General features: G+C 42.6%; 1 protein-coding gene across 5 annotated transcripts; it reads right to left on the reverse strand.

Annotated features, from left to right (window-relative positions):
- BRD8 (bromodomain containing 8) lies at window positions 1-25918 on the reverse strand. 5 transcript variants are annotated; one of them, XM_048490099.1, is made up of 22 exons: window positions 25778-25918; window positions 24717-24813; window positions 23152-23221; window positions 22325-22374; window positions 20892-21014; window positions 20700-20780; window positions 17054-17118; window positions 16531-16667; window positions 15972-16187; window positions 13953-14097; window positions 12029-12238; window positions 11338-11636; window positions 8679-9131; window positions 7911-8004; window positions 7704-7750; window positions 7086-7300; window positions 6647-6739; window positions 5614-5682; window positions 4888-5065; window positions 4504-4608; window positions 3646-3690; window positions 1-348 (listed from the first exon to the last, which is right to left on the reverse strand). In XM_048490099.1, exons 1-22 carry the CDS (start codon window positions 25794-25796, stop codon window positions 289-291), a joined length of 2871 nt encoding a protein of 956 aa, XP_048346056.1. In that variant the 5' UTR covers window positions 25797-25918; the 3' UTR covers window positions 1-288. The 5 variants fall into 5 exon arrangements, with proteins under 5 accessions (XP_048346056.1, XP_048346058.1, XP_048346057.1 ...); XM_048490101.1 differs by having other exon boundaries at window positions 7710-7750; window positions 25778-25917; XM_048490100.1 differs by having other exon boundaries at window positions 25781-25819.
- Window positions 25919-25924: the final 6 nt, after the last annotated feature.

Raw genomic sequence — 25924 nt, forward strand, 5'->3', positions numbered from 1 at the left:
TTCTCTTCTACAGTTTAATATACACATTTACACTCCACTAATACAAAAAATATGCACACTTCACATTACAGTACATACTAGCCACCAGTTGCTAGCTAATAGGAGGATACTAAAAAAGCCCCAGTAGTGCTGCCTTACAACAGGCAGTGGGGTGCTGGCTTGCTCCTGGGATATCCCCAGTAACACATTCTAGAAAACTGGCCAATTCCAGAAGCTGCCCTTTCCTGTCTGTAGCAGTTTCCCCTTGGCTTCAGGAAAGTTCTTGGGTCCAGTTTGTTGCCTTCATCTTCATTTCTTCATCTTCATGTCTGCTTCGATAGCACAACGGCGCCCTCTGGTCCCCCCATCCTAATCAAAATGCAAAGACAAAGGGGAAAGTAAGTGTTGTTAGCAAGCCTTAGGACAAGGACGACTGACTGTTATCATCTGTGTTACCAGGAGAGAGTCAAGACATGAACAGGCAATGCTGTTCTCCTTCCTAAATGATCTGCAGCAATGTGATTCCCTTGTGCAATGTTGTGGGGGTTAGTGTGTCAATGGAGGGAAGAAGAGACAATGGGGCAGGAATGGTTCACACTTGCTTGGTGACTCTTTTTGGCAAGGATACAGTGCTGCTTTTGCCCCATGTGTAAAGGTCCAAGTTGTTTCCTCCAGTGGGCAGAAAGGAATGCTGGCTAACATACCTGATCCAACTGGTGATCTTTACAGAAGTTCTTTTCCTTGAGCGTGGCCCTGGCACTATCTCCCTAGCATCTCCTCACAGTGGCTTTCCATGAATGTAGGGCAACGAGAGAGTTTACATCCATCTGCTGCCCTCTCCAATTGGCTGCCTTTCCTCATGGGCTGTTCTGCCTTTAACAGACAAGTGTTAGAAAATGATACAACTCCCCACCCACCCCAATTACCTTGGGCTGAAGAAAATTGGATGAAACACTTCCTAGGCAAATCAACAGAATTCTTAATGCAGAAACGTGGCCATTATTATTAATATTAGCTTCACTTAAGTCTATCTTCCTCACTGGAGACACTGGAATATCTAGGAGGAGCAAGGGGGTCTCAAGCCCTAGGCATCACTTCTTGGGGCTGCATTTATCACCCCACCCCCACCCTCATAACTGCACCCGGGGTCTGGAGTTTGGGACTGGGACGTAGTTAAAGGTCGGCAAGCCTTGCTTACTCTGCCTGCAATCTCCATGTGGGGCTGGCCCCAAACCTAATCTCCACCTGGAGATGGGAGCAGCAAGAGCCCATTTGAGCCTGGCTGGGGTCAGGCTTGAATCCAACTCTGTTGTAGCCTGTAGCTCAGAGCTAGATCCAAGACTGGCCCCAGCCGTGGCCAGACTGAAGCCGGCTACTCTTATCCCTCTAGCTTGATACCGATGGATCCGTCTCTCAACTCAATATTGGGTTGGAGATGAAGCTTGGGATCCAAGAGCTGGATCCAAGCCTGGCCCCAGCTGGACTCAAATGGGCTCTTGCTGCTCCCATCTCCACATGGAGATTGGGCATGGGGCCAGCCCCACATTCAATCTCCTCATGGAGATGGGGAGCCCAGCTGGCCCTGTTCACAATCTTTGCAATCTCCACATGGAGATTGCTGGTGGGGCGAGAAGGGGTCACTGGCTTTCAAGCTATTTGGGGGGGGGGGGGGGCAGTATGCCCAGGCTATCCGCAGGCCCTATTTTAAGTAGATATGTCCCTGCAAGAGGATTGGAGATTACTCAGTCAATGGTTGCCTACATTTCTGTAGAAAGAATGAGTGAATACACCTATAGTCTCCTTGTTGTGCACACCTTTGTGAATTACCTTCTCTGACGAGCGCTAGGGGCAGCGAAGACTTGAACATGATGTTCTGAGAAGTGTGTAAGAAACTGCAATTTATACGTAACTTTCTCTTTAGAAGAGTTGCCTGTTGTTTACGCATTCTATTCCTAAATGGCCAGAACAGCAGAAATAACCCTGTACAATACTTATGACAGCACAATGTTTGATAGGCAACAGTCAGATTTTAATCTTACAATGCAAATATAGGATGAGAGATATTTCCTGGATGGCCATGCAGCTCATCCATGAGCAGGTTCAGGATCCAAACTGATGTGTTCTACACCCTCTTATACGAACTGAAATGGAACTGGCTAAAACTGAGCAACCCCTGCGTTGCTTTTCCTACAGTGTGCCCAGAGCTGAACTCAATGGACAAGAGGTACTTGGAAACTTAGAAGACTATTTTAAATGGGTTGTCTTTTCGTTGGCTAGTTAGCAAACACTATAAGACATGATGAAAAGGCTCAGATATTGATAAGCCTGGCATCATGAAGGATAAAAAGGATTAGGACTGCTCGAAGTGTGTTTTGTTGTGCCATGAAGTCTATATTTAATGTAAAATATATGAAGATCTTATAAAGTGCCAGACTTCCTAGATTCCAGGGAAACCAATGATTCTAATGAAACTCTTCAGTGTTTTAACAAGGAATCATTTTGGGGAAGCTGCTCTGTGTTCTTTTGCCATTTGGTAGTGGACTAAACTGTCAGATCCAGGGTCTTCTCTATTAGACATAATAATGTCTTGAATTCGCCACCCAGGGAAACGTCTGGCCATCTCCATTCTGACTTCCACAAGGTTTGCCAAAACCTTCTCATTTAATAAAAAGGCCTTCAAGCTAGAGAAGTGTCATTGGGCTAGTGGAGCTGCTTCATTTTAGACACTATACTGACATTTGCTGATTGTTTTAAGCCAATGAGGGAATTCTATTAAATGTTTATTGTGGTGTTTCTTTTCATCTGGAATGGTTGAGAACTTTATGCTGGATTGAAATGTTAGAAGTGAATAGTTAAAACCATATATAGGATTCTTGAGGCACAAGGAGAGAGCTGCAAGCCAAGGATACTACTGAGTAATACAGAATGTAATGCGTTGTTTTACCATCAAAGCAAAATGCAGAAGATTTTGGTGTGTCAACACAAATCCAGAACAACAGAACACACATTGGGAAAAAGAAAGGAAGGGGCCTGCAGTGAAAAATAATCAAAACCTTCTTTCCTAGCAGGTAGTCCTGGCCCCAGTCACATCCAGTTGCCAGGGATTTTCCTGCCCTGGCCCCAGTCTGGTGGATCTCTGATGAATGAGACCTGGGTCCTGAGGAACTTGGGTCAGTTCTGCAGGGCCTGTAAGATCTATGGTTGAGAGCAGTGATGGTTAGACATCAATTGTCCTCTCTTGCTAGACCCTTCAAGTGTTTGTATCCTCTGCTGTTACTTGCTGTGACCTTTATGGGTTTTTGCTCATCCAGAAGAGAAATTATTAGGTGAAACCTTTTAAATAATTTTTAGATTGTTACAATTAATCTGCGTTTTAATTATTAATGCATAATTCTATCATTATAAGAGGATATTGACTCTATAATTTATTTTTAATGATTTATATGGTTGTTAGCCACCGACAGCCTGACTTCCATTGGGAAAAGGTGGGATGGAAACTGAATAAAAATAAAGCCACCAACAGTCCACTGGAGCCAAAGGAGCTCAATACATATCTTACACTTCATTGAGACGACTCCATCCCTATAGTAATGTTAAGAAGCCCTCATTTTACCATATTCCCCCTTGGTACAAATGCTACACAAAACTGAACAATTAAATACTTACAAAAAGAGAAAGGAGAAATGCAGGAGAGCCCATGGGGACACTGTCCTGTTAGAAGACAAACAGGAGTGATCAGATTTGACAGAAACAAGCACAAAGAAACTGCCTGACTTCCACTGCAGTTATAGCTCAATACTCCGTCCCATTCCCTCTAAGGGGCACTTCTCACATAGCCGACATGATGAATTGCTACACAAGATACCAAATTACAGGGGCTGCTAGCTTGGCTACAGAAAGGGCTCCAGAACAATTAATTTCCCTCAGCCTGTCTGCATTTGTTATTGGCGGCCCTGCATACCCAAGGATCAGGAAGCTCTTAGTTCAGAAGTTGCTATCAGACAGGCTGATAAACTAAACACCAAGTGATCTGCCTCAGTTGAGCTTGATGGTGGCAGGTAAAATTATGTCCTTTCCAGTTCTTGGCTGGTAAAATTCTTTGCTTCAGTATGGCTTTAAACTCTCCACTCAGATTATACCTTAGAACTGATCTCCACAGACTGACAATGCAATCCTAGGGAGAGTTACTCTAGCCTAAGTCCATTGAAGTGAAGGAGCTCAGACTGGAGTAACTCTCCACAGGATTTCATTGTAAATCACCATTCTTTGGGAACAACCTTTCACTCCAAAGACCGAGCCACCCTTTTCGGAGAACTCAACTCTGAAGGACTGCTAGAAGTGGGAGACTGTAACAGCCATCTTCATTACTTAACAACTCAAAGACAAACATATTTCTATTCCAATAGATATTTTAATTGGATTTCAAAGCTACTTGAACCCCACCCTGTGGATTTACAGTGTAACAAATGACTTGAACCATCTTCCCCAAATAAAGCCAAGGATCAGCAGCTGATTAGCCCCCACCTTCTCTGAAGCATCTTGTTTCCGAGTGGAATCTCGTCCACGCAGACTTTTTGCACTGATCCCAGACTCAGACGTCTGCATGATCAGCTGTGTGGCTAGAAATTGCTGCAAGAAACCACATAACAGCTATTAGGGTTCTCAACATGATTGCATGTTAGTGGCTTTGCTACCACAACGTTGGACTTTTCAGTTACTGGTTTGTTTCTAAGCCTGCATTCCTTTTAGGAATGATAAGTCAGCAGGTTACATCATTTCTTTCTATCAGAATTTGACAAGCCAATGAGACATTCAAGATGTCAAAAGGAGCAGGCCTCTTTCCTAATTTTGATCAGCACCTCCCCACACTAGATCAGGAAATGAATACTGCCCTGACTGTGCCTTTACCTGAATCTGTTCCAAGACATCTCGCTGCATTTCTACAGCCATGTGGTACACATCATGGTCAGAGCTGTTGTACATGACAGCATTCTGGAACATTAGCATGATATCTCGTTGGAACTCTGCCGTGGTCCGGATCAGCCCATTTTCAATATTTTTTTTAATAGTTGATAAATCCATTGGCCTGTCACCAGTAAAGTAATCAAGCTGTTAGCTTTGACAACAGGATTTACTTTTAAAAATTCAGTTTGCAAAAGACAAGAGGCAACAACTTTTAAAACCAGCTGATCTGATTCCCTTCTTTCTCTCTCAAGCATCCAAATTATCTTCACTATGACCTTAAGCCATTTCATTATTGCTTTGCGCTAATGCCTTAACTTCCTACCTTACATTATTTTTAAATCTCCAGTTTTAAACTTGTTTTGACATTCCATCTTTCCTCCCCCCCCCTTTTTTTTTTACCTTCTGCAGCTTTAAGCTTCATTCCTTTCTCACTTACTGTTGTAAGCGGCTCTGAACAACTTTGAAAAATGGGATATAAATATTTTTAAAATAAATATATTCTATAAGTATTCCCAGGTAATTGACTGTACCGGTGCTAGGCTGAACAGATCCTCCCAAGGTTCTAAATGAACAATGCTTTGCTTCTCTCTGGAATGTCTCATACCCACTGAGAAACAATACTGATCTCTAAGAGACTGAATCAATATTAGCACAGAAATGGTTACTGACCTCTGTACAATACTGTGGTATCCTGGTGCTATATCATCAGTTACAGGCTGCAAGAAGACATTGGCATATCTGTATAAGGAAACAGACATCAGTGAGTCCTTATAAAATAAGACAACTGGCTGTTGAAAACCAAGTAGACACTAAGCCAAGATGGCAGCACAGTCCCCACGTACAGAAGTGCTGATCAGTCTTCTCACCCATTTGTTCAACATATTAGAGTCAAGGAATTCTGCAGTCTGAAACCCCACATTCCACAACTTGGTTCATACTAAAAAGTGTCCCCATTTTGTCTATTTGTTTGGGCCAGTTCTACCAAACTGGAGAGGCAGAATTGGGACATGTGAAACATGGGCAACTACAGATATGAAAAATCAGATGCACAAAGTGGGAATTGCAATATGTGATGATATGCTACCAACTTGCTTTGAAAGTATTTGATTTAGTCTATTGAACATCTTTTCATCCAACGATGTTTTAGAGTGCATAGAAAGACATCAGATAAACTAATTATCCTAAATTCATAAAAATATCTCAGGAATTGTTTCCCTCTTCAATCAAGTTCAAATGCCTTCTGGAAGAGAAAATTTTTAAATTCAGCCTGAAAGGCCTATATACAGATGGTGTCAGCTGAATGAATGATCATGAATGAAGCTCTGTCCCCTTCAATTCTTGGGGGACAGAGCTTCATTCATAATGAAGGGAGGCCCTCCCATGAGCCTCAGTAAACTTAATCTCAGCTAAGCTAATGCTATCCATGAATTTTGGAACTCAGCCAACCAACACTTCCTCTGAGTTTTCCAACATATCCACAAAGACTTGTCAACATGTTGGTATATGAGACACCTTGGATTCTCAAACTATTACAGAGGCTGCCAGATTTTGTGCTAAAAATTTCCATGGAACTTCAAATGCTGGAGAATTAAAAGCATGAAGCCTTTCCTTTACTTTCTCAAATGCCGAAGGTTGGGGGGGCTCCTTTCCTCTGACTACTTTCCTGAAAGAATGGCACAGAGTTTGGGGACTGTCAACTTACCTGTGATTGGCTGCTGCTCTCCAAACCAGCATAATTGCTTTTTTCCAAATTTTCTGGGCTTGAATGGCTTCCTGATCCTCACTGCAAACAGAGCTGGAGGGAGAAAATCACTGGTCAGATCAGGACATAGACAGACCCCAAAATTAAATCAAAACAGGCAGAGTTCCACCAGGCAACTAGCCAGGACTCCTCACTAAACAGCCCCCACCTGCCCACACTTCTCCATGCAAGGGAAAGAAGGATGTCTCTCTTCCTAGCAGCTGGAGTCTAACTATGAAGCTCCTCCACACAGCAACACAATTAAAAAAACAAAAGCCTTACAGTGACAGGAGTCAGAGCTAGTTTATACTACAGACCAATGGTTAGTCCTGAACCTCTCAGGAGGCCAGAGGCACGATCTAGAATGTCTACAAGTAGCTGTAGGTTCACCAATACTCACAACTGTGAGGAGGCAGGGCTGCTGGGGATGGAGTCAGCCAGTGTGTGAGACTGCAAAGGTGCATTATGGATACTGAAGCCATCATCGCTCTCACTCACAGGGGGCTCATTGTCCATTTCTGAAAGATATCCCTCACCCTGATCTTCCTCTTTGGGTTCCTCCAGACTGGCAGCCTCGCTGGCACCATCCTCCTCATCCTCTTCACCCTGAGCATCCTGAGGTACAGGATTAAAATTCCAGCAATCAGCATGACCAGCTGCCAGTAACAGCACCTAGGCCAGCCTCCAAGATGACCACAGTGGGGAAAGCAAAAGGACTCTAGCTACCACTAAGCCGTTCTAGAGTCACATGGTCAATCATCCCCATCACAGCTAAAAGATACTCTGGGAGAGGCTTTTTTTAGCTAGCGGTGGCCCCTTGAAAGCTGCAGGAAAGGCATGACCCCTACTTTGGAAAAGGTTAACTAAAATATTCCTTCCAGTCTATACTATGAGTAGTCAGCACACCCCTGAGACAGCACCATGCACCAGTTCTGGCTAGCTCAATCTCTGGACTCTTAACAGCTAACAACTACTCTCAATATAAATGTGTCAAGTGATTCTGGATTTTAAAAAATACCTTCACCTGGTTTTCAAAAAGAGCTTGGGCTTCCTCCTTCATTGATTCTGGAAAGAGGAAAATAAGAACAGTTTTATGCTAAGGAGTAGTTGTGGTTTCTCGCCCAGCTTGGAATAGCCACTTACAAGGACTTCCAGGCCATCAGGTCCCCCGCTCCCCAGTCCCCTAGCAAACCATTCTCTTTCTCCATCAATCTAATCAGGTTACCTGAGAGGTCATATTTGTGGTGAAGGTCTGGCTGTGAGGAGTCTTCACTTGCACTTGGAACATGTGGAGAGGAAGTATCATCATCAAGGGGGAGCTAGGAAGAAACACAGAATATCCTAAAGTATTAGGACTTCCCCCACCCCCCTTTCCTGAGCTTATCATGCAGCCACTAAATATGATTAAGGCCTATATAATGAAAATAGCAACAGCAACCTGGTTGCCTATATAGAAAAGCAGTTCACGTTCAGGCATCAGATTTCCCAAAAACCTAACATATAGCCAGAGCTGGGGGCATGTCGCAGTCCTGCAGGAGTGAAATAAAAATGCAGAATGTGGCACCAGATAAAGATTTCAGTGTCTCTGTCTTCACCGTTTTCACAAAAGCAACTAGAAAAACGACTCCCTGCAACCATTTGGGCAATGTTGGCGGCAACCTCAGAATCTAGAACAGTAGACGGGGAAGATTTCTGTGGGGTTGTGGCTTCAGTGATCACCACCCCTCCCCTTGCCTAGCAAAAGCAGGATGAATTAAGCAGCAGCAATGTACAGGTGTTCTCGGTTTGCATATAAGCAGTGGGATCTGAGGCTGTCTGGGTGTGGAACTGTTATTTTATATGTGGTAAATATAGTCTTGAATACGACCAATGAAATCGCCAGGTCTCTGTTCTATGCACGCTCGCTGAAAGGAGCATCAGACCAATGGCCTCTCCCCGCTTGTTCTTCACTTGCCCACTCAATAGTCCCAAAGAAGCCTCCTCAACCACATACCTCTGACTTCACTGTGGCATGCTGCACTTCCTCTTTTGACGATTCTACCTCCATTTCAGAACTCTGAACGCCAGCAACTGCTGCCTGCCGTTCCTCAGAGACACGGCCCCTCAGATCAGGGGCTTCGTTTGTTCTGGTCACTTCCTCAGAGCCCAAATGTATCTGCTCCTGCTCTGCAGGCTCTGTTTTTATTTCTGTCCCCAGATCCCCAATGCTAATCAGATCTCTGATCCCTTTAGCTTCAGATTCCTCACAGTCAGCTCTCTCTTGCTTTATGGTCATAGCCATTTGGGGAATCTGATTCTGCTTCTCGTGCTCCTGTTGGATTGGATGTTCTCGCTGGATTGGATGTTCCCAGGGGCTAGTCAATGACTGGGGGTCCTCGATCTCTTCACAAAAAGACAAAGCAGCCTCAACTGCTGCCACATCCAAGACTTCAGGATGGTCATCCACCTATACCAAAGCAATAACAGATCATGACATACAGGTGCACTCAGTATCTGAGGCTAGAAAGGTGGCAACCTGAAAAAGGGCCTTCTCAGTACTGGCACCAAAACTTTAGAATTGCCTCCCCAGGGATATTCGTCTATCTTCGGCCAGGGAATGAAGACTTTTTATTTCATTTGGCATTCCCTCCTTCCTGTTGGTGTTTTTAATCATTGATATTTCTCTGGGTCTATATGTGTGTGTATTATTTTAAAAGGTTGATTTTAATGTCTTCTCTTTGCTGCCTTGTGAGGCCTCTGAATAGAAAGGTGGTATAAAAATGTTCAACAACAACAACTAGAACAGTAAAGCTCTTGCAGAGAAGGCAGCAGAGACTACGCCTCTTCCATTCTAAAGGTGAGGGTAAAGAATTGTAAGAAAGAGCAAAAAGTGAAATATTTGTATTTTTAAGATTGTCCAAAGTAGGCAATAGCGTTGTAGCAGGTTGGGGACCAAAGCATTAAAGCCCACCTAAACAACTGCTTGCAGATGTGGAATATCATAATGGGTGTGAAGTGTCCCTTTGAAAACAAGTTATTTTCACTGCTGGCAATACACTTCGAAACATAAGATTAGAAACCCCGTATGCCACATAGCAGTAAGCTGCTGTCCTCTCTGTCAAAACCAAGGTCAGCTTTCATATTTAAAGCCCCATCTCAAAAAGCTTCCCTGGAATGGTCTGACATCCTTTAAAAACAATGGAAATGCATCACTAATTCATTTAGTGCATCATCATGGCTACAAGACAAGACATTAGAAGAAATAATAGAAATGAAGTTTCAGGTTGACTACTACAGACTGAAGTTTGCGTTCTAAAAAGGAAAGCTACCTTGTAAAGGCTATAGAAATGCTCAGGTTTGCTTTTACCCAAGGACTGAAATCCACCCAAAAGAAGTGCTACAAAGCTTTAGAAAGTTGCTCAGACTTTAACAGTTCTCAGTATGAAGGAAGTCCATTCTTAGGGAACCATTATGAAAAATGCCTCTCCGTGTATCTTTGACACATACATTTTTTGCACAGAGAATCCAAACAAGAAAGGTTTCTTCATAAGGCTCTATGACTTGAAGTTGGGGAAGGGGCAAGGGACGGCCTCTGATCTTGGGGTGCGCTTTGAAGATGTGCTAAGTACCTCTGCAGTCAGAGCAAGCTGACAGGGGGAACTTCTCCCTCTCCCAAAAAGGCTAGAACTGGAGGGTGTTCAATGAAGCTGATGGGCAGTAGATTCAGGACAGACAAAAAGATATACTTCTTTAAAAAGAGACTGATTAAAATGTGGAATTTGCTGCCACAGGATGCAGGGATGGCCACAGCCATAGACAGCTTTAAAAGGAAATTAGACAGATCCATGAAGGATAGGCCTATCAGTGGCTGCCAGCCATGGTAACTAAAGGGCAGTCAGCCTCTGAATCCCAGTGCCAGGAGGCAACATCAGGCGAAGGCCTCAGCCTCTATGCCTTGTTGCTAGACCTTCAGATAAACAGTCTGGCAGTGTGTGACAGGATGCTGGATTAGATAGACCACTAGTCTGATCCACTAGCAGAGACATGACCTTTCCCTGAGTCAGGGAAGGAGTAGGGTTATGCTGACCAGAAAGACCAGCCAAATTTGCAGACCTCTCTTCTAGGTCACTTTCACAGCCAATTCACAAGTTACAGAGTCCGTATGGCTGGTTGACACAAGTGATCTAGGAGTGCCCAATCTGAAGCTCTTGATTTGAATTTGGACTACAACACATGGGAAGAAGCCACTTAAGTTTGTCCCCCACCATGCCATTTTCCATTTTACCAGTCTGAAACACACTGGGGAGCCTGCATTTGCTCTGTTAGGGAGGTGTACCTGCAGCTGTCAGTGCACCCAAGTTTACCCAACAGGGCAAATAGCTGCTCCCTGGGCCCACTTCAGGTTGGGAAAACAGTAATGGAGGAGTGGCACACTTAAGCACCTTCTCTCCCTGTGCAAAATTGGGCCCCAAAACATCTTGGAATTGAGTTCCCAGTGGGAAACTCCCCATGCTATCTGACTGAAAGTCCTAAAGTATGCCATAAAGGCTTAATAACATATGAGCTGAATTACAGTTCAGTACCTCTAGATTCAAAGAAGGAGTTAATGAGAGAGAAATGTACTGGGGATCAAGGAATTACTTAAAGCTATAGATGTAAACAGCTTTACACACCTTGTCTTCAATGATGGCTATGATATCCCCAACAGTCTCAAAGTCCAGTTCTTCCCCAGTATAGGAAGGCTCTTCCCCTGCATAGGAAACTGCAATATCCATCTTCTCAGCCAGATCTAGGTCTTCCTTCCCATCCATGTGGTCTTTGGAAGTCCCTACAGCAACCGATGCCCCAGAGCCCAGGCACTCTTTCTTGATGGAATCAATGATCATGGAAATTTCACTGCTGTCCATTGACACTGTCACAGAGTGAGGATCGGGCACTGCCTCCATGGGAACACACGCGTTGGGCTGACTCACTGGACAAGAGTGACAAGTCAAGTGAAAGCCTGGCAGCTGTGGCAACCAGCAGGTGGGTCAGATCAAGAAATCAAAAGCATTCTACAGCCCCGAATCAAAGGCACAATCCCCACCAATCACAGATGGATTCTAAACAGGAACTGACTCATAGCCTAGCTGAGTTCCCCTCACTCCCTCAACCCAAATCATCCTTCCATTTACTCATGTATTTTCACTGAAACCCTGGGTGCTTCTTCTCAACTATCTCCATACCATTATTTGCCCCTCTGACTCTTGGGATCAAACATTTTACTATGGATATGGCCAAAGCCCCTGTTCATACACCCCTTCCGCTGACCCTAAAGGAAATCTTCTTTAAGGCAGCAAGTGACATATGAGTGCAAGGACGCACCTGACACTACACTTTCAGGAGTTGCGGTTGGTGGCACAGCAGGTGGTGCTGGTAGTGTGGGCACCGTGACTAAAGTTGTCTGAGACACGGATTCTACAGGGGGAGGCAGACGTTTGGCTGGAGGTTCACTGGCGGCAGCAGAAAAGGAAGCAAGCGATGTGGTGAACTGTGCTGGACCAGCTTCTAAAAGGCGGGAAAGAGTAGGAGCACCTACCAAAGGATGAAGATGGGAAAGGCACATTAGCCAAGAAGCAACTGCTACTCAGGCCAACAAAGCAAGCAAACCCTGGGCTCTTCGTAGAGCCCATGCTCCAGGGCTATAATTGTGACACATATGCCAAACTGGATACAAACAGCAGCCTTCAGAGTCTGTTGAAGTCCCTAGAACATCCCAAGGGCACTGTAATGGAAAACCTGGCAACACATGGTATCAGTAATGGAAATCTATTCTGCACCTAAGTGACTGAAGCCTGTGGTAAATCCACCCATTATTCAATGGAAAATTAATAACATTGGTGTGCTATGTCTTGATTTGCTTGTTCACATCCCAACATTTGGGAACTTAAAGAAGTCACAAAACACTGATATGGATTAAATGGTTTAAAGCAAGCAAGGGAAATACACACTACAGATACACACTACAGAGTAAGGGCACAGGGAACAGCAGCACACAAGGGGAGCTACATGGGGCTTCCATAACATCTGACTAGCTAGCAGATACCCAAGTCTTCAGCTGACAAAGTTGAATTAGAAATCCTACTGGTACCATTGCAGTGGAATTTTCTGCAACGATCACAGATTTCCCCCCACTTTCCTCTTCTCCCAGCAGTCATTTTCCATCCAGGAAAGCAGATTTCCAATGCCAGAAATGATGCTTGGAGGAGGAAAAAGCAGGAAAGATTCACAACAACCAGCACCATCCACTGATGGATCACTGGATCCAACCCATAAGTGTCACGTTCTAAGTATATTTACTTAAACATTTCTACCCCCTCTACTATTTTTTCTCATAATCTTTATCACAATCACAATGATTACTTATTTTCAAGGGACCAAGATACTTGGAAGACCAATTCTCGATCAGAGTCAGGATTCTGTTGTTAAGGGCACGTAAAGAAGACAAAGTTTGATACAGACTCAAAAGAGAGGGCGGTGTATACATTGTGCAAAGAATGGCAGCAATTTGATGGCAAGAAGAACTTTGCCACCTATATAAAATATAAACACTGACATAATTTGCGAGAAGAAGCAGAGGGCTACACAGATATCCACAGCTCACCAGGACCAATAACATTCCTATACTCTTCCCTCCCATCTCTTCAAGCATCTTGAAGTTTTGCAAGAATTACTCACATACTTTTAAACTTATTTTTGTACCTTTAAGGGGCTAGAAAATGTCCTTTGAAAACAAAGTTCGAATTCCTGGTCTACTTAAAACTAGGCACTTTGCAATCAAAAAGAAGAGCAAAAACATGGACCTGGCTCCAGAGGCCAATTTAAAAGACGAACTAAAGGTAGGAAAAGGAAACTGGAAGGGACAGAAAATTAAACTACTCTGCTAAACAGGGTCCACCATCACAGAAAGTTGCTTTGGGATTTAGGTAAGAGAAGAAGTGCTTTGAATAAAAAGAAATGGCAGAACAAATACCAGTGCAATGCAAATATGTACCACAGATGAGGAGCAGAGTGATTTAGAAAGGAGACCATTCTGAACTGAACATGAAAGAGAAATGAAAGCCATTCACAAAGCAAGAATGACATGATTAAAGCTACCCAACAAACATAATCTCTCCTCTAAAACCTCTGCCTACTTTTCAAGGTCTTTCCTTCATAGAATCAAAGCTTTAAAAAATAACCTAGCAACATCCCAACAATATAAGCAGCAGAAAGAAGAAACAATCACCATAGCATTCCTGAGACTTACCAGAAGCAGCAGTAGATGCAGGAATGGTAGTAGAAGCCAACTGCATTTCACCACCATGCAGCACTGGAAGGACCCCTCCAACATCCAGGAGGATACTAGAGCTGCTTGCATGACCAGAAACCACTGCTAGCTCACTCTCACCAACCTGCCAAAGAACAGAAGATGTGTATAGGTTAAAAATCAACTCACAGACTGCTCCCCATCCTGCATACACAATATAAGGCCTCTCTTCTGTACCACGGCAGCAGTACTACAAGCCCCCAAAACCTGTTTCCAAGTATTTGCTATCACTCTGCTGACATGGTCGTATCCTCTGGTTGTTATCCAGCAGCACAGAATCAAGGTGCTCTGTTGGGTGGACAAAGTCAGCACAGCGCTGATGTGGGGGGAGCAGGGATCAGAACAAAACAAAAAACATCCGGTGTTTCTACTCATACAGAAAGGACACTGTACATCTCGCAACGGACCAAGAAACTTGTTATCTGAGCTCATTTAACTTGTTTAATGCTACAACCCTCCCAACCCAAAAACTAATTAAAAAAAACAAGGAGGGTAACATTCACAGATTTCACTTGGGAACCCTAGGGGTCCTTTTTTAGACATTTCCCTAGCACACAAAAGAAGTACAAATGAGGATCAAGTATGCCACCAAAAATCATGGAAAGTGAGGAATATCTAAGACATATATGATAAAATAAACCCTGGCCATTCTGTATTTAGCAACAGCATGAGCGTTCCCTGAGCAAAGGTGTGATATCCAGTCTCCTTGGGGACTAGAGATGCCATCCCCACCCCTGCATTTATGCATGGCAATGCCATGTAGGTAGCACAAGTTACCCCTGTAGGCCGCAGAGCTCTCCTCCCCCATCCCTTAATGACATGTAAACAAGCTCCAGGGGTGGGCAAGGAAGGGACGGCAGTGGGGAAAGAGAATGGTCCAATGAGCCATAAGGAAATTCTCCTGCATGGAATAATTTGTGTCCATGCAGGAGGAAGTATCCCCACCTGAACACATGAAAAATATGACATCCAAACCACTGCAAATATGCAATTTTTAAAAACGTGATTAGCAAGGAAACAGCTGTTTGATTATGAAAGGTTATCTGCACAGATTCAGCTGTCACCTTTTTAACAGCTGATACATACCACTTTATTTTAGTGAATGTATGTTATCAGTCCCTTCTTCTCCCACATCAATATCATATCAATGGTGGTGTAATTTATTTTTTAAAAATTCTAGCACCCCCCTCCCAAAACTACAGGTGACTTACAACATGCATCAGTATTTAAGTACCTATTGAAATGGGCCAAGAGGAAGCATCCAATGTACTGGCATTGCTAAAGCTAACTGGGTGTGGATCTAATCAGTTCCTTTGGATGGGAAGCTCATATAAGAGCAGGATCTAAACATAAATTTAAAAAAACACCCCAGTTCATTACAAGAAAATTAAAATTATGAGCAATATGCCACTGCATTTCTTCAACAAGCTGCATTGCAGCCTCAGTGGTAGTATAAGTGGTTATAGGCACAAACTATGAGCTAGAAATTCCTGGCTCAAATATTACCTCAGCCACAAACTCACTGAGGAGAGAGCTGGGAAAGACTCTTTTTCCTTCTTTCTCCAGAGTTTCAGTAGTGAGATAATCAAAATTCTTTGGTCTAGAAAAAGTGTGCATAAGTAGGATGCTTCTGGCTCCTCAACCTAGGAAGATCCCTTAACACCCAGTCAGACTATCAAAGTCAGTCTTGCCTACTCTGACTGGCAGCAGCTCTCCAAGGTATTAGGTTTCAGCAGGTAACATCACCTGCTACCACACTCTTTTACTAAAGGAGATCCTGGGGATTGAAGTTGGGGATCTTTTGCAAGCCAAGCAGAAGCTCTATCACTGAGTCACTGTCCCACAAGTCAGAGACCTGTCTAAGCTTTCACTTTTCAAAACTGCTGGTTCTTTTTGTAGTGAAAGTCAGTCACAGAGATTCACCAGGATTATTGCATATGTAAGCAGTGAACTCCATACCAGCCTGGGGCTTGTGGGCAGGAGGCTGCCTTTCTTCAGCAGCTCTGAAAGCAGAGGAGAAGGAGGCGGAGTTGCTTTCTGTCCTATCATCTTTTTCTGGGCTGAATCATCTGTGACTGGGGTCATGGGGGCATCCAGTGAGGTGGAGCCCATAGGGGTGTCAGGGATCCCAATGAAGGAGGCAACTGGGGTGTTGGGCAATGTCCCTGGAGTTACCTGAGAAAGAGAAAAACCACACTGTTCAAAGCCACATCCTCATCATCTTGACAAGTCCCACTGATTCCACCCACCAGGGCCAGTGACCCAGCAAACCTCAAGCACCTCCTCCATCATTCTTGCTCCCCTTACCCCTTTGTGTATCTCTGCCTTTATATGTCTACTCTAACCAAAACATTTTTCACTGCCTTGCCACAAAGCAGACTTTGTTCTCGGGGCAACTTGTTGACATGACAAAAAGAAAAAAAATAAGATAGAGAAAGGCATATATAGCTCATCTGGTCTTGGCGCACTCTACAGATGGCTACATACTATAGGTTTTACATTTTTGCCAAATCCTTACCCCTGGACTAGCCTCTTCTACCGTGGGCTGAGACAAGTCCCCGAGAGTGTAGTCTCCTCCTGGTGAGGTTGAGCCTGCTGGAGAGCGGACCATCATTCCTGGCACTCTTCGTGATGGATTCTTAACTGCCTGACGAGCTGGAAGGAAATTCAATTTCAAAGCTGTAGTCCAGACAATCACACTGAGAAACAGGAAATCCAAGTACAAACTGACAGGACAGTCAACCACCAAATCAAACATTAAGCTACTTGAACTCTTGTGGCTACTTCCATCATAAAGATTCTCTGAATGTGGTAACAATAGGAAACATTACCAGTAGCAAACTTTACCAGTAACAAAAACACTGATCACTAATCATGAACAGCTTTTTCATTGCTAAAACCCTTACTTTGGGACTCGCATCTCAAAACCTGTGCTCCAGCTCTACAAGCTTGTGTGTTTTCTGCACACACTGGATTTCACCATTTCTAAATGTTCTCATACAAATAAGCTAAGTTATAGTAGACAAGCAATCTCAGCTAACCTTGATAAGCAGCATCAGTAGCTTTCCTCTTCACCTCTGCCTCTTCTTCTTCCATTCTTTTTTTCCTAAAGCAATTCAGCAGACCTCAAGGTTACTGAGTGCTAATCAATGCCTTCCCACCAACACAATGAGTTATAGCTCAGATAAACTCAAGTGTGATTTGTTATCCATGACCAAGCTATTATCTAGAAATTTCAAGTGTGATTTTCATCCGTGATCCAAGTCACTATCTAGAAATTTCACTCAAAGTTTTATTCTAAAGGGTATGAAGGCTTCAAACACATGGGATCTCGCCAATGCAAATACTGAAGAGCACTCCCCCTCCCCATAATGTGTGCATAACTGGTTTAGAACCACAGCAAAAGCCTACAGCAGGGTGACACAGTGATCAATTAACTAGTCAAATATTGGTAATATTCCATGAAGCTATAATGCAGGCTGATTACCTTTTTTACTTCACTGGAAAGTCATTTGCTCACAACAAATGCATTTTGTTGAGCAGCTACTACTAAAACTTTGCTTTCTTTATGTTACAATGTCATTACTTTTGGAACCATAGGTCGACCCTAGTGCTAGGATACCAAAAACGACAGAACCATTCAATCGATCAGTTGTTGTGGGTTTTCCGGACTGTGTGGCTGTGGTCTAGTAGATCTTGTTCCTAACATTTTGCCTGCATCTGTGGCTGGCATCTTCAGAGGTGTATCAGAGAGAAGTCTGTTACACACTGTGTCCAGTGAGAAGGAAATGTTTAGTGGGGCATATATTGTCCATGTCTCAGGGTGGGGAACTTTTGTGTGGAACTTGCTATGCAAAGGTGTGGTTGATAGTATTGTATTGTGGGTGGGGGTTTTCAGTCCGGGGAGTGATTCACATTTGCATTCCCTGCTGTAGCAGCAGTATTGGTGAATGCAAATCCTGTGTCTGGGTGGAGTCCATTATCCATGAACTTAGCATGCCCTTGGCCTTTGATTCTGGTGTTTTTAATTACTGGTAGCCAAGTTTTGTTAATTCTCAGAGTTTCTTCCTTCTTGTTGAAGTTCCTTGGTGTTTGTGGATTTCAATGGCCTCCCTGCGTAGTCTGACATATTTCCATGTTTTCAAATAAAATGTTATGTCCAGTTTTATTTAGAGCATCTACTGCTCTATTTAGAGCATCTACTGCAGATTTTTCAGGATGGTTAAGCCGACAGTGTCTTTCATTCTCCTTAATATGAGACTGAATGCTATGTTTTGTAGTTTCAAAGTAGACCTTTCCACAACTGCAGGGTATGCGATAAGACTCCTTCAGAAGTGAGGGGATATCTCTTGTCCTTGGCTGAGTGTAGAATCTGCTGTATTTTTCTGGCAGGTTTGAAGACTGTTTGTAGGTTATGTTTTTTTAATCAGTTTCCCTATTTGATCTGTGATTCCCTTGAGGTATAGTAGAAATAATTTTCCCTGTGGGGGGCTGTTTCTCCTCAGTCTTCTGGGTTTCTTTGCATCTTAAAGCTCTTCTGATTTCAGTTTTGGAGTAGCATTAGCGTGCAGAGCCCAGTCTAGATTATTGATTTCATCAGGGAGGAGGTGAGGTTCACAAATTTGTTTTGCACGATCTGTCAAAGTTTTGATTATACTCCTTTTATGTTGTGGTTGGTGGTTGGAGTTTTTATGTAGATACCGGTCTCTGTGTGTAAGTTTTCTGTATACTGTGTGGCCCAATTGATGGTTGGGTTTGCAAAAGACCAAAACATCTAAAAAAGGAAGTTTTCCTTCTTCGTCAGTTTCCATGATAAATTGGATGTTTGGGTGGATGCCGTTAAGGTGGTCCAGAAAATTCAGCAGTTCTTCCTCACCATGGCTCCAGATTGTAAAAGTGTCATCCACAAATTGGAACCAAGTTGTGGGTTTCCTGGGTGCTGTTTTGAGGGCTTGTTTCTCAAAATGTTCCATGTAAAAATTGGCTATCCCATGGCTGCCCCCTCTGTCTGCTCATAGTAATCATTGTCCCATTGGAAGTGGCTGGTTGTTAGGCAGTGTTGAAACAAAGTTATGTCATTTGGAAAAATCCAGCCGATGAGTGCAAATGTGTCATTCACTGGAGCTTTGGTGAACAGTGAGACAACTTCAAAGCTAATAAGTCTGTTGCTAGGGTTGAGATGGAGACTGCTAATATTTCGATGAAGTGGGCTGAGTCTTTAACATAATGAAAAACCCCACCCGCAATACAATGCAGTCAACCACACCTTTGCATAGCAAGTTCCACCCAAACACTTACTGATTGGTTCCCCACCCTGGTACATGGACATTATATACCCCACTAAATATTCCCTTCTCATGTGACACAGGGTGTAACAGACTTCTCTCTGTGATACACCTCTGAAGATGCCAGACACAGATCCAGGTAAAATGCTAGGAACAAGATCTACCAGACCACGGTCACATAGTCCAGAAAACCCACAACTACTGATTAATTGAACAACCAGCTGAATCCGGCCATGAAAGCCTTCGACAATACATTCAATCGATCTTTCTTGTTAATTCGCTACATTTTTTTAACATTGTGAACTTCTTGAGAGGCAATGGCTGCATGCTGAGAACACTTTTAAACAGCATTGAGACAGGATATGCACAAACCTATCCAGCCACCAGCATAATTCTGGCACCTTGCCTTCCTGCCTTGCTTCTGATGCAAAAAATTACAGTGAGAAACTAACTCTAGTTTAAAACTGCAGCTCAAATGGGACTGATTCCGTTTCATGATAGCTCCCATGAATTTTCACGTCTCAAGTGACTGGGATTCTAACTGGAATTCTCAGGAGTGAAACAGAAAGAGAAGCGAAGCATGCATGTGGGCTTGGGAAAGCATCATGCCTTAATGCCAGTTAAAAGTGACATCAGAATTCAGTCAATGAAATTAATTTATTTCTGTAATTGACTTAGATACCAAATAGGCAGGGTCATACTGCCCACGAGGACAGGGGGGTTAAATGACCCCAGGCGCCTTGGGCCGGGGGCACAAAATCACCCCCATCCCCTCCTCCCCCGGGGTCAGTTGACCCACGCACCCGTCTCCATGGGTGGTATGAGGCGCCCGTCCAAGCTGCCTCATTCCCTCCCCAGGCCCTTGGGGGCAGGGCTTGGAGGTGGGGGCTCGGCAGCTCGGACAGGCATTATGGCAGGCCACCTCTTGGGTCACCTGCCGGGCCCTGCCCCCCCGCAGGCCGGCTTCTGCCCTTCCCAGGGCCTGCAGGAGGCGCCTGCATGGAGGCGGGGGTGGCCGCTCAGGGCAGGGGGTGGCTCAGATGGGTGCCGTGGCAGCTGACCGGCTCAGGAGCTGGCATGCTGCTGCAGTGTCCAAGTGCTGGGGGGGCACAGGGCCGGTGCCCCCCCCGAAAGAGGTGTTGTCCCCAGGCGTCATTTCTTCCCGATACGCCTCTGCAAATAGGTTAATGATTAACATGTCTGTTCTCAAAAAAGATTATGCTTTTAAAAAACTCAACAAGTCTTTAACAAGTCAAATGCTTAACCATAGACCTAAATAAATTTCCCTTTCAGGTTCAATCTTAAAGTTTAGAAGTTCCAGTAAAACCCAAGGACAGAGTCCTAGAACTCAGAAATACAATCCCAGATAGAACAGTCACAGGGTAGTAATAAGATAACCCACACCACAATGTCATTGCACAGTTCCTCCAGCCTGTGATCCATGTGCCCCGCCTGTATCAGTTCCGCATCCCTCTTCAGCTGCCTGCAGAGACAACAAAAACAGAACTCATGTTCTATGTCATTATCAACACATCATCAACACATCCTGAAGCAGCCAAGAAATACCCAATATTATGACTTATTGGGTAGATACCTGTACTTCTCTTGTGTCTCCTTGATCATCTTCTTTAGCTCCTCAACCCGTTCTGCTGTCAGTTTTCTCACAATAACATCTTCCACAGTTTCTACCACTTCTCCTTTCTCACCACGCTTTCTTCTACACCAAAAAGAAGGAAAAATAATCTAAGGTCTGAGATTTGGTATGCCCAATCCTCCAAGACAAAATGCCTTTCCTCCACATCAAACCCACCACCCTGTTGTTCAGACCCATTGATGGTCCTCCTTTTTGCTCTTCTGCAACTCCTAGGAACTATTATATTAAAAGATAAGTTTATACTTTAGTATTCAATTACAGTTCCTACAGCACAACTCTATAAGCCTGACTGCTTGAAAGCAAGTCCTGTTGATTTCAATGGTATCTACTCTAAAGTCAACATGCCTAAGATCATTCATTCAGTTAGCCACTTTGGAATGCAATACTGAGCAGTAGAAACTATGCCACAGACATTTCAAAAAGCCTACTTCCCCAATCCTGGTAAATAATTAAGGAAACAAATGTATATAAGCAATTTGTTACAGGGCAAAAACCAATACACATGATTAAACTTTGACACTCTAGGCTTCCCCTATTCTTTCTTGAAGAGTGTGAAAGATTCACCACCCAGTACATCAGAGTTTATATGTATCTGGGTAACTGAACTGAAACTTTATTATGAATGTTGTCCAGGTGAGCTGCCAATTGCCTTTGACAAAATCATGTTAGCTGTCAATTCTCACAAAACCACTTTCATAAGAAGTTTCAAACTCCAGCATATTTATAAGCATTTGTTTGTGTGTTTGTTTTGAAGTCACAGCAGTGTGGTATACTTTCTACTCAAACTAGACAGTGGGAATGTGTTCAGATGTTCCAACTACTCTTCCATTCTCCCTTCCAACACAATTCTGAGTGTTGATGTTCCCCCATCCTCTGGTTGAGCGTGGCATGTCCTCTGAATAAAATGGAATTGGCTTTTGAAATTAGATGTCCAAATAGAATTTGTGAGTGGATGCACAAAACCTACAAAGATATTATTACACACACCCATACAATTTAACAAAGAAAGAAAAGCAGGAAGGATATGAAGCAGGTTGTTGTCTATGAAGCAAAACGTGTAAGAAATAAGATTCTGATGCAACAGCCAGTATAAGAAAACGGCCCAAACATAATGAAATGAACAAATTAGGAAAAGCAAAGGAAAAGAAGATTGAGTATAACTAAATGCCTCATGTCTGTATGTTACCACAGAATTTAGCTATGGCCCAAACATAACCAAACAGGTAATCTGGAAATAAATTTCATCTCCTATGCCCAAGATGTCACCTCCAGTTCTAAAACAGCTACAACGTTTAATGCAATGACTTCCCTTCCACCCTTGCCCCCTTTAAAAGAGAAGGAAAACAAACACACAATTTGGTCTTTGCACTCACTTAGGTGTCTCAGTTGTCTCCAGGAGTTCAGAATACTGGGATGCACAGTGCTAAAAAAACACATACAATTTTCAGAGAATAATAACTGACAAATACTTCTAAGTATCTTCATACCCTGATAGAAAACCTACTGTAATTTGTCAAATAACACCAAGATGCATACTGCTGAACCCTATTCTAACACTGCCCTTTAAGAGGTAGGAAAAGATATAAGTTGACTGTAGAAAACGTATTCTGTAATATTTGGACAGAGACTCTCTCCTACAGTTATAGTAAGTAATACTGCCAGCATGTTTAAATATCATGTTAATCTTTAACTGGAACTATCGTGTATATGCCAATAAAGGCTTATTGAATTGAATATCATGTTAATCTTTATAAGATTGAACGTACTGAATTTGCTAATAGTGCATTACCGTTAAACATATCATAGCATATTAATTGTTGCCAAAATATTTATATTTAAACAATACTGAAAATGTTGCACATGTGTCTCAGTGCTTGCACAAATGTCTCAATTCCTTCACTGGAAAAGTCAAGAGTCCTCAGATCGTCTTGTGCTGTACATTTGGAATAAGTGAAATGTTTTGTAAGATGAGGTTTTCCTCAGACAAAAAGAGAAAATATTTCATAGGAGTTTACTTCCCCAGTGCTCCCGCAAGTTTTTCATTGAAAGAAAGGGAAAAAAACTGGTTTCTGATTTTTTCTTCAGGTCTTCACATCTCTAATGCCCAGTTCAGCATGGAAGTAGGTCCACATAGTGAGCTCTTGGGAAGATATTTCTCAATAATGAAATGAAGGACAATAGGAAAATGTATGCACCTTACCTTCTGAGAAAACCAATCAGGTGGGCGGCCTGGCTCTGCAAAGGGTTTGATGGCTCTGCTGACAGACACCCTAGAAAAGAAAATAAGTGGAAATAAGATTAACCTTCCCTTTACTGGAAAGATAAAGAAGTGAAAAGCTCATGTTGGGTTCACTAGGTGGGGGGGAGAATGGAAATATATGCAACATAACACTCATCTATATCCCAGCTCAAGAACACACTAACGGTATATTAATTTAAAATCCTTCTTCTATATTGCATGAATACTCCCCCATATTCTATTCCTATTTACTAAAATCCAGAATAACCATCACTAGAGATTCAGTATTTCCAACTGCTTACCTAATTTCATCTTGTTCCACAAGAGTAAATAAGGAATACCATGAAAGCAATATCCAAACAGTAACAAACAGAACTGCTGAAAATATTGCTCTAAGCTCAAGGTCAGAGAGTCATGCACATAAACTCACAAATCTTCAGGCTTTTACTAACTTTTAATAACAATGTATCAAAGGTAAAGTGAGCTAGTTAGTATCATGGTTTAAAGGATAAACGCATCTAGTTGTCATTACTGTTTCATGTTGCCATCAAAATCAGTGCAAACGATGCAGAATTCAGCAGCATTCAAACAAACAGCTCAGTAACTCCTGAAATGATTAAGAAGATGACTAAACAAAACAAGTCTCTGCTTGAGGTTCATGAAGAGGTTGTCTTTCTTCCATATGTGGTGGACTTGTAAAAAAATCAAGAAGTACTGGATAGAAGTACACACGAAAATGCAAAAAATAATTAAAATTTCCTCTTCCTGCCAAAACAATGTTAATGGGCATCTTACCAGAAAACCTCCCTAAGAAGCTTAATGAACTATGTTGACATTTATTAACTGCAGCAAGAGTAATAATTGCATCTAGTTGGAAAATTGATAAAAATCTTAAAACAGAATTTTGGGAAGATAAAATCAGAGAATATGCTATAATGGCTAAAATAACAAAATTTGTAAACAGATGGTCAAAACATTAATTTGATGAGAAATTGGAACTTTATTTATTATTTGAAGTTGAATTGATTATGTAGAAATAATAATAACTGGAAGATTATTAACTTGCTAATGACTAAGATACATGAGATTGTTTAGTAATGATGCTGCAGAGCCAGTGGTCAGAAGGTAGTGAATTTTAAGACTTTATAATAGTTTCCCTGATAATACCAGATTTGTTATTTCAAGATTCAATGTGTTATTTTTATATCTAGACAGATCTGGAGTAGATGTATTACTTTTTTCTGTTTTCTGTTTTGTCTTTGTCTTGAATATTGTCCTTTTTCTATCTCCCTTTCATAATTCTCTATTTTGTTTGTCACTTATACTGTGAAATTTTTTTTTAAAAAAAACAATGAGCTTAGCATAGCAGGTCTTTCCCTTTCAATTGTTATCAATTACACTAATTCTACTGCTCAAGGCTAGTCTGTGTACAGACATAATGATATCCATTCAAACATTTTCTAGGATACCACTGGGAAGACCACTTAGCAGCAAGTTCTCACAAGCATCAATAACAACTAACTTACCAGTTCTGGTCTCCACTCCTCATGACAGAAGAAGCCAAGCATAGCTTCTCCCGGATAGACCATGGCTCTGTAGGTCCAACACTCAGCAGCTTGTGCTCTGTCAGGAATGACAAATAAACAGTAGTGTTGAAACCTAATCATATACCCCAGAAAGGGATTCTTCTCACCCAACTGCACCTAATCTACCTCAATTCATGCAGCTTGCCAAAAGCAAACATGATGGTCCTTTCCTGAGGCATTTTTCAATACACATGGGAAAGAGATGGCAGAATACTGAGATGACTGAGTAGGCTGTACCACTTAAACCTACAGATGTAGAATCTGTTAGTTTTGCTGAAGTTAAAAATTAACTGTTCTCTTAGTTGTGCTATTTTTCTGTTAGCACAGTTTTTCCATGCAGACACAGACAATCTGGAGGGAAGTGGTCCGTCTATCACCCCATTAACAACTTGTTCTACCAGTTCATTCTCATTCATCTGCGAACCAAGTCAGCACCTTTGCAAGATACATTCTCAATCCCTTTAAAATTACCTCCCCGCAGAAAAACACTAAGAATGTTAATTAGCCCACTTCCCCAGAAAATTGTGGGGTGTGTGTGCCATGACCACTCTTCTTAAAACTCTTGTGGATGTAACACATCAGTAAGAATCCATAACTGGAGAGCCCATTTCTTGTAGTTTGCTTTTTAAAAAAATTGTGACACTTGATTAGTTAATCTTTGCTTGGCATGAAGATGTAAGAAATCGAAAAGCCAAGCCTGTCTCGTTTCATAAATGAATGACGCTACCTTATACTGAACACTGGTTTACCAAGATCAGGTATTGGTTACTCTGGCTGGACAGCGACTCAGGTGAAAAATTTCACGTCACCTATATAGTGACGTGCTTGATAACTGAGACTGAACTTTCCAGAGTTAAAACAAACACTCTGCTACTAATCCATAGTTACTTTCCCATAGCTGTTAGGAGGACCGAAACCTTAATTTTTAATTTCTTTTCAAGCCAACCTCTTACCCTGGCCTACCATATCCCTCCCACCCTTAAAGAAAGGCCTTCACTCACTACCCGTCCCGGCCGCCATTTTCCTCCAGGAGCAGCCAGGCACGCTGCTTGCTGGGAAATAGGCTCTTATGCCCGTAGCGGCTTCATCCGGCTGAACAGTGGGTGGTTCTTATTTCTCAAGCTCGCTTCCTTATTGGTTGATTGAGG

Source organism: Sphaerodactylus townsendi, linkage group LG03 (assembly GCF_021028975.2).
Source record: "Sphaerodactylus townsendi isolate TG3544 linkage group LG03, MPM_Stown_v2.3, whole genome shotgun sequence".
Classification (NCBI taxonomy): Eukaryota; Metazoa; Chordata; class Lepidosauria; order Squamata; family Sphaerodactylidae; genus Sphaerodactylus; species Sphaerodactylus townsendi.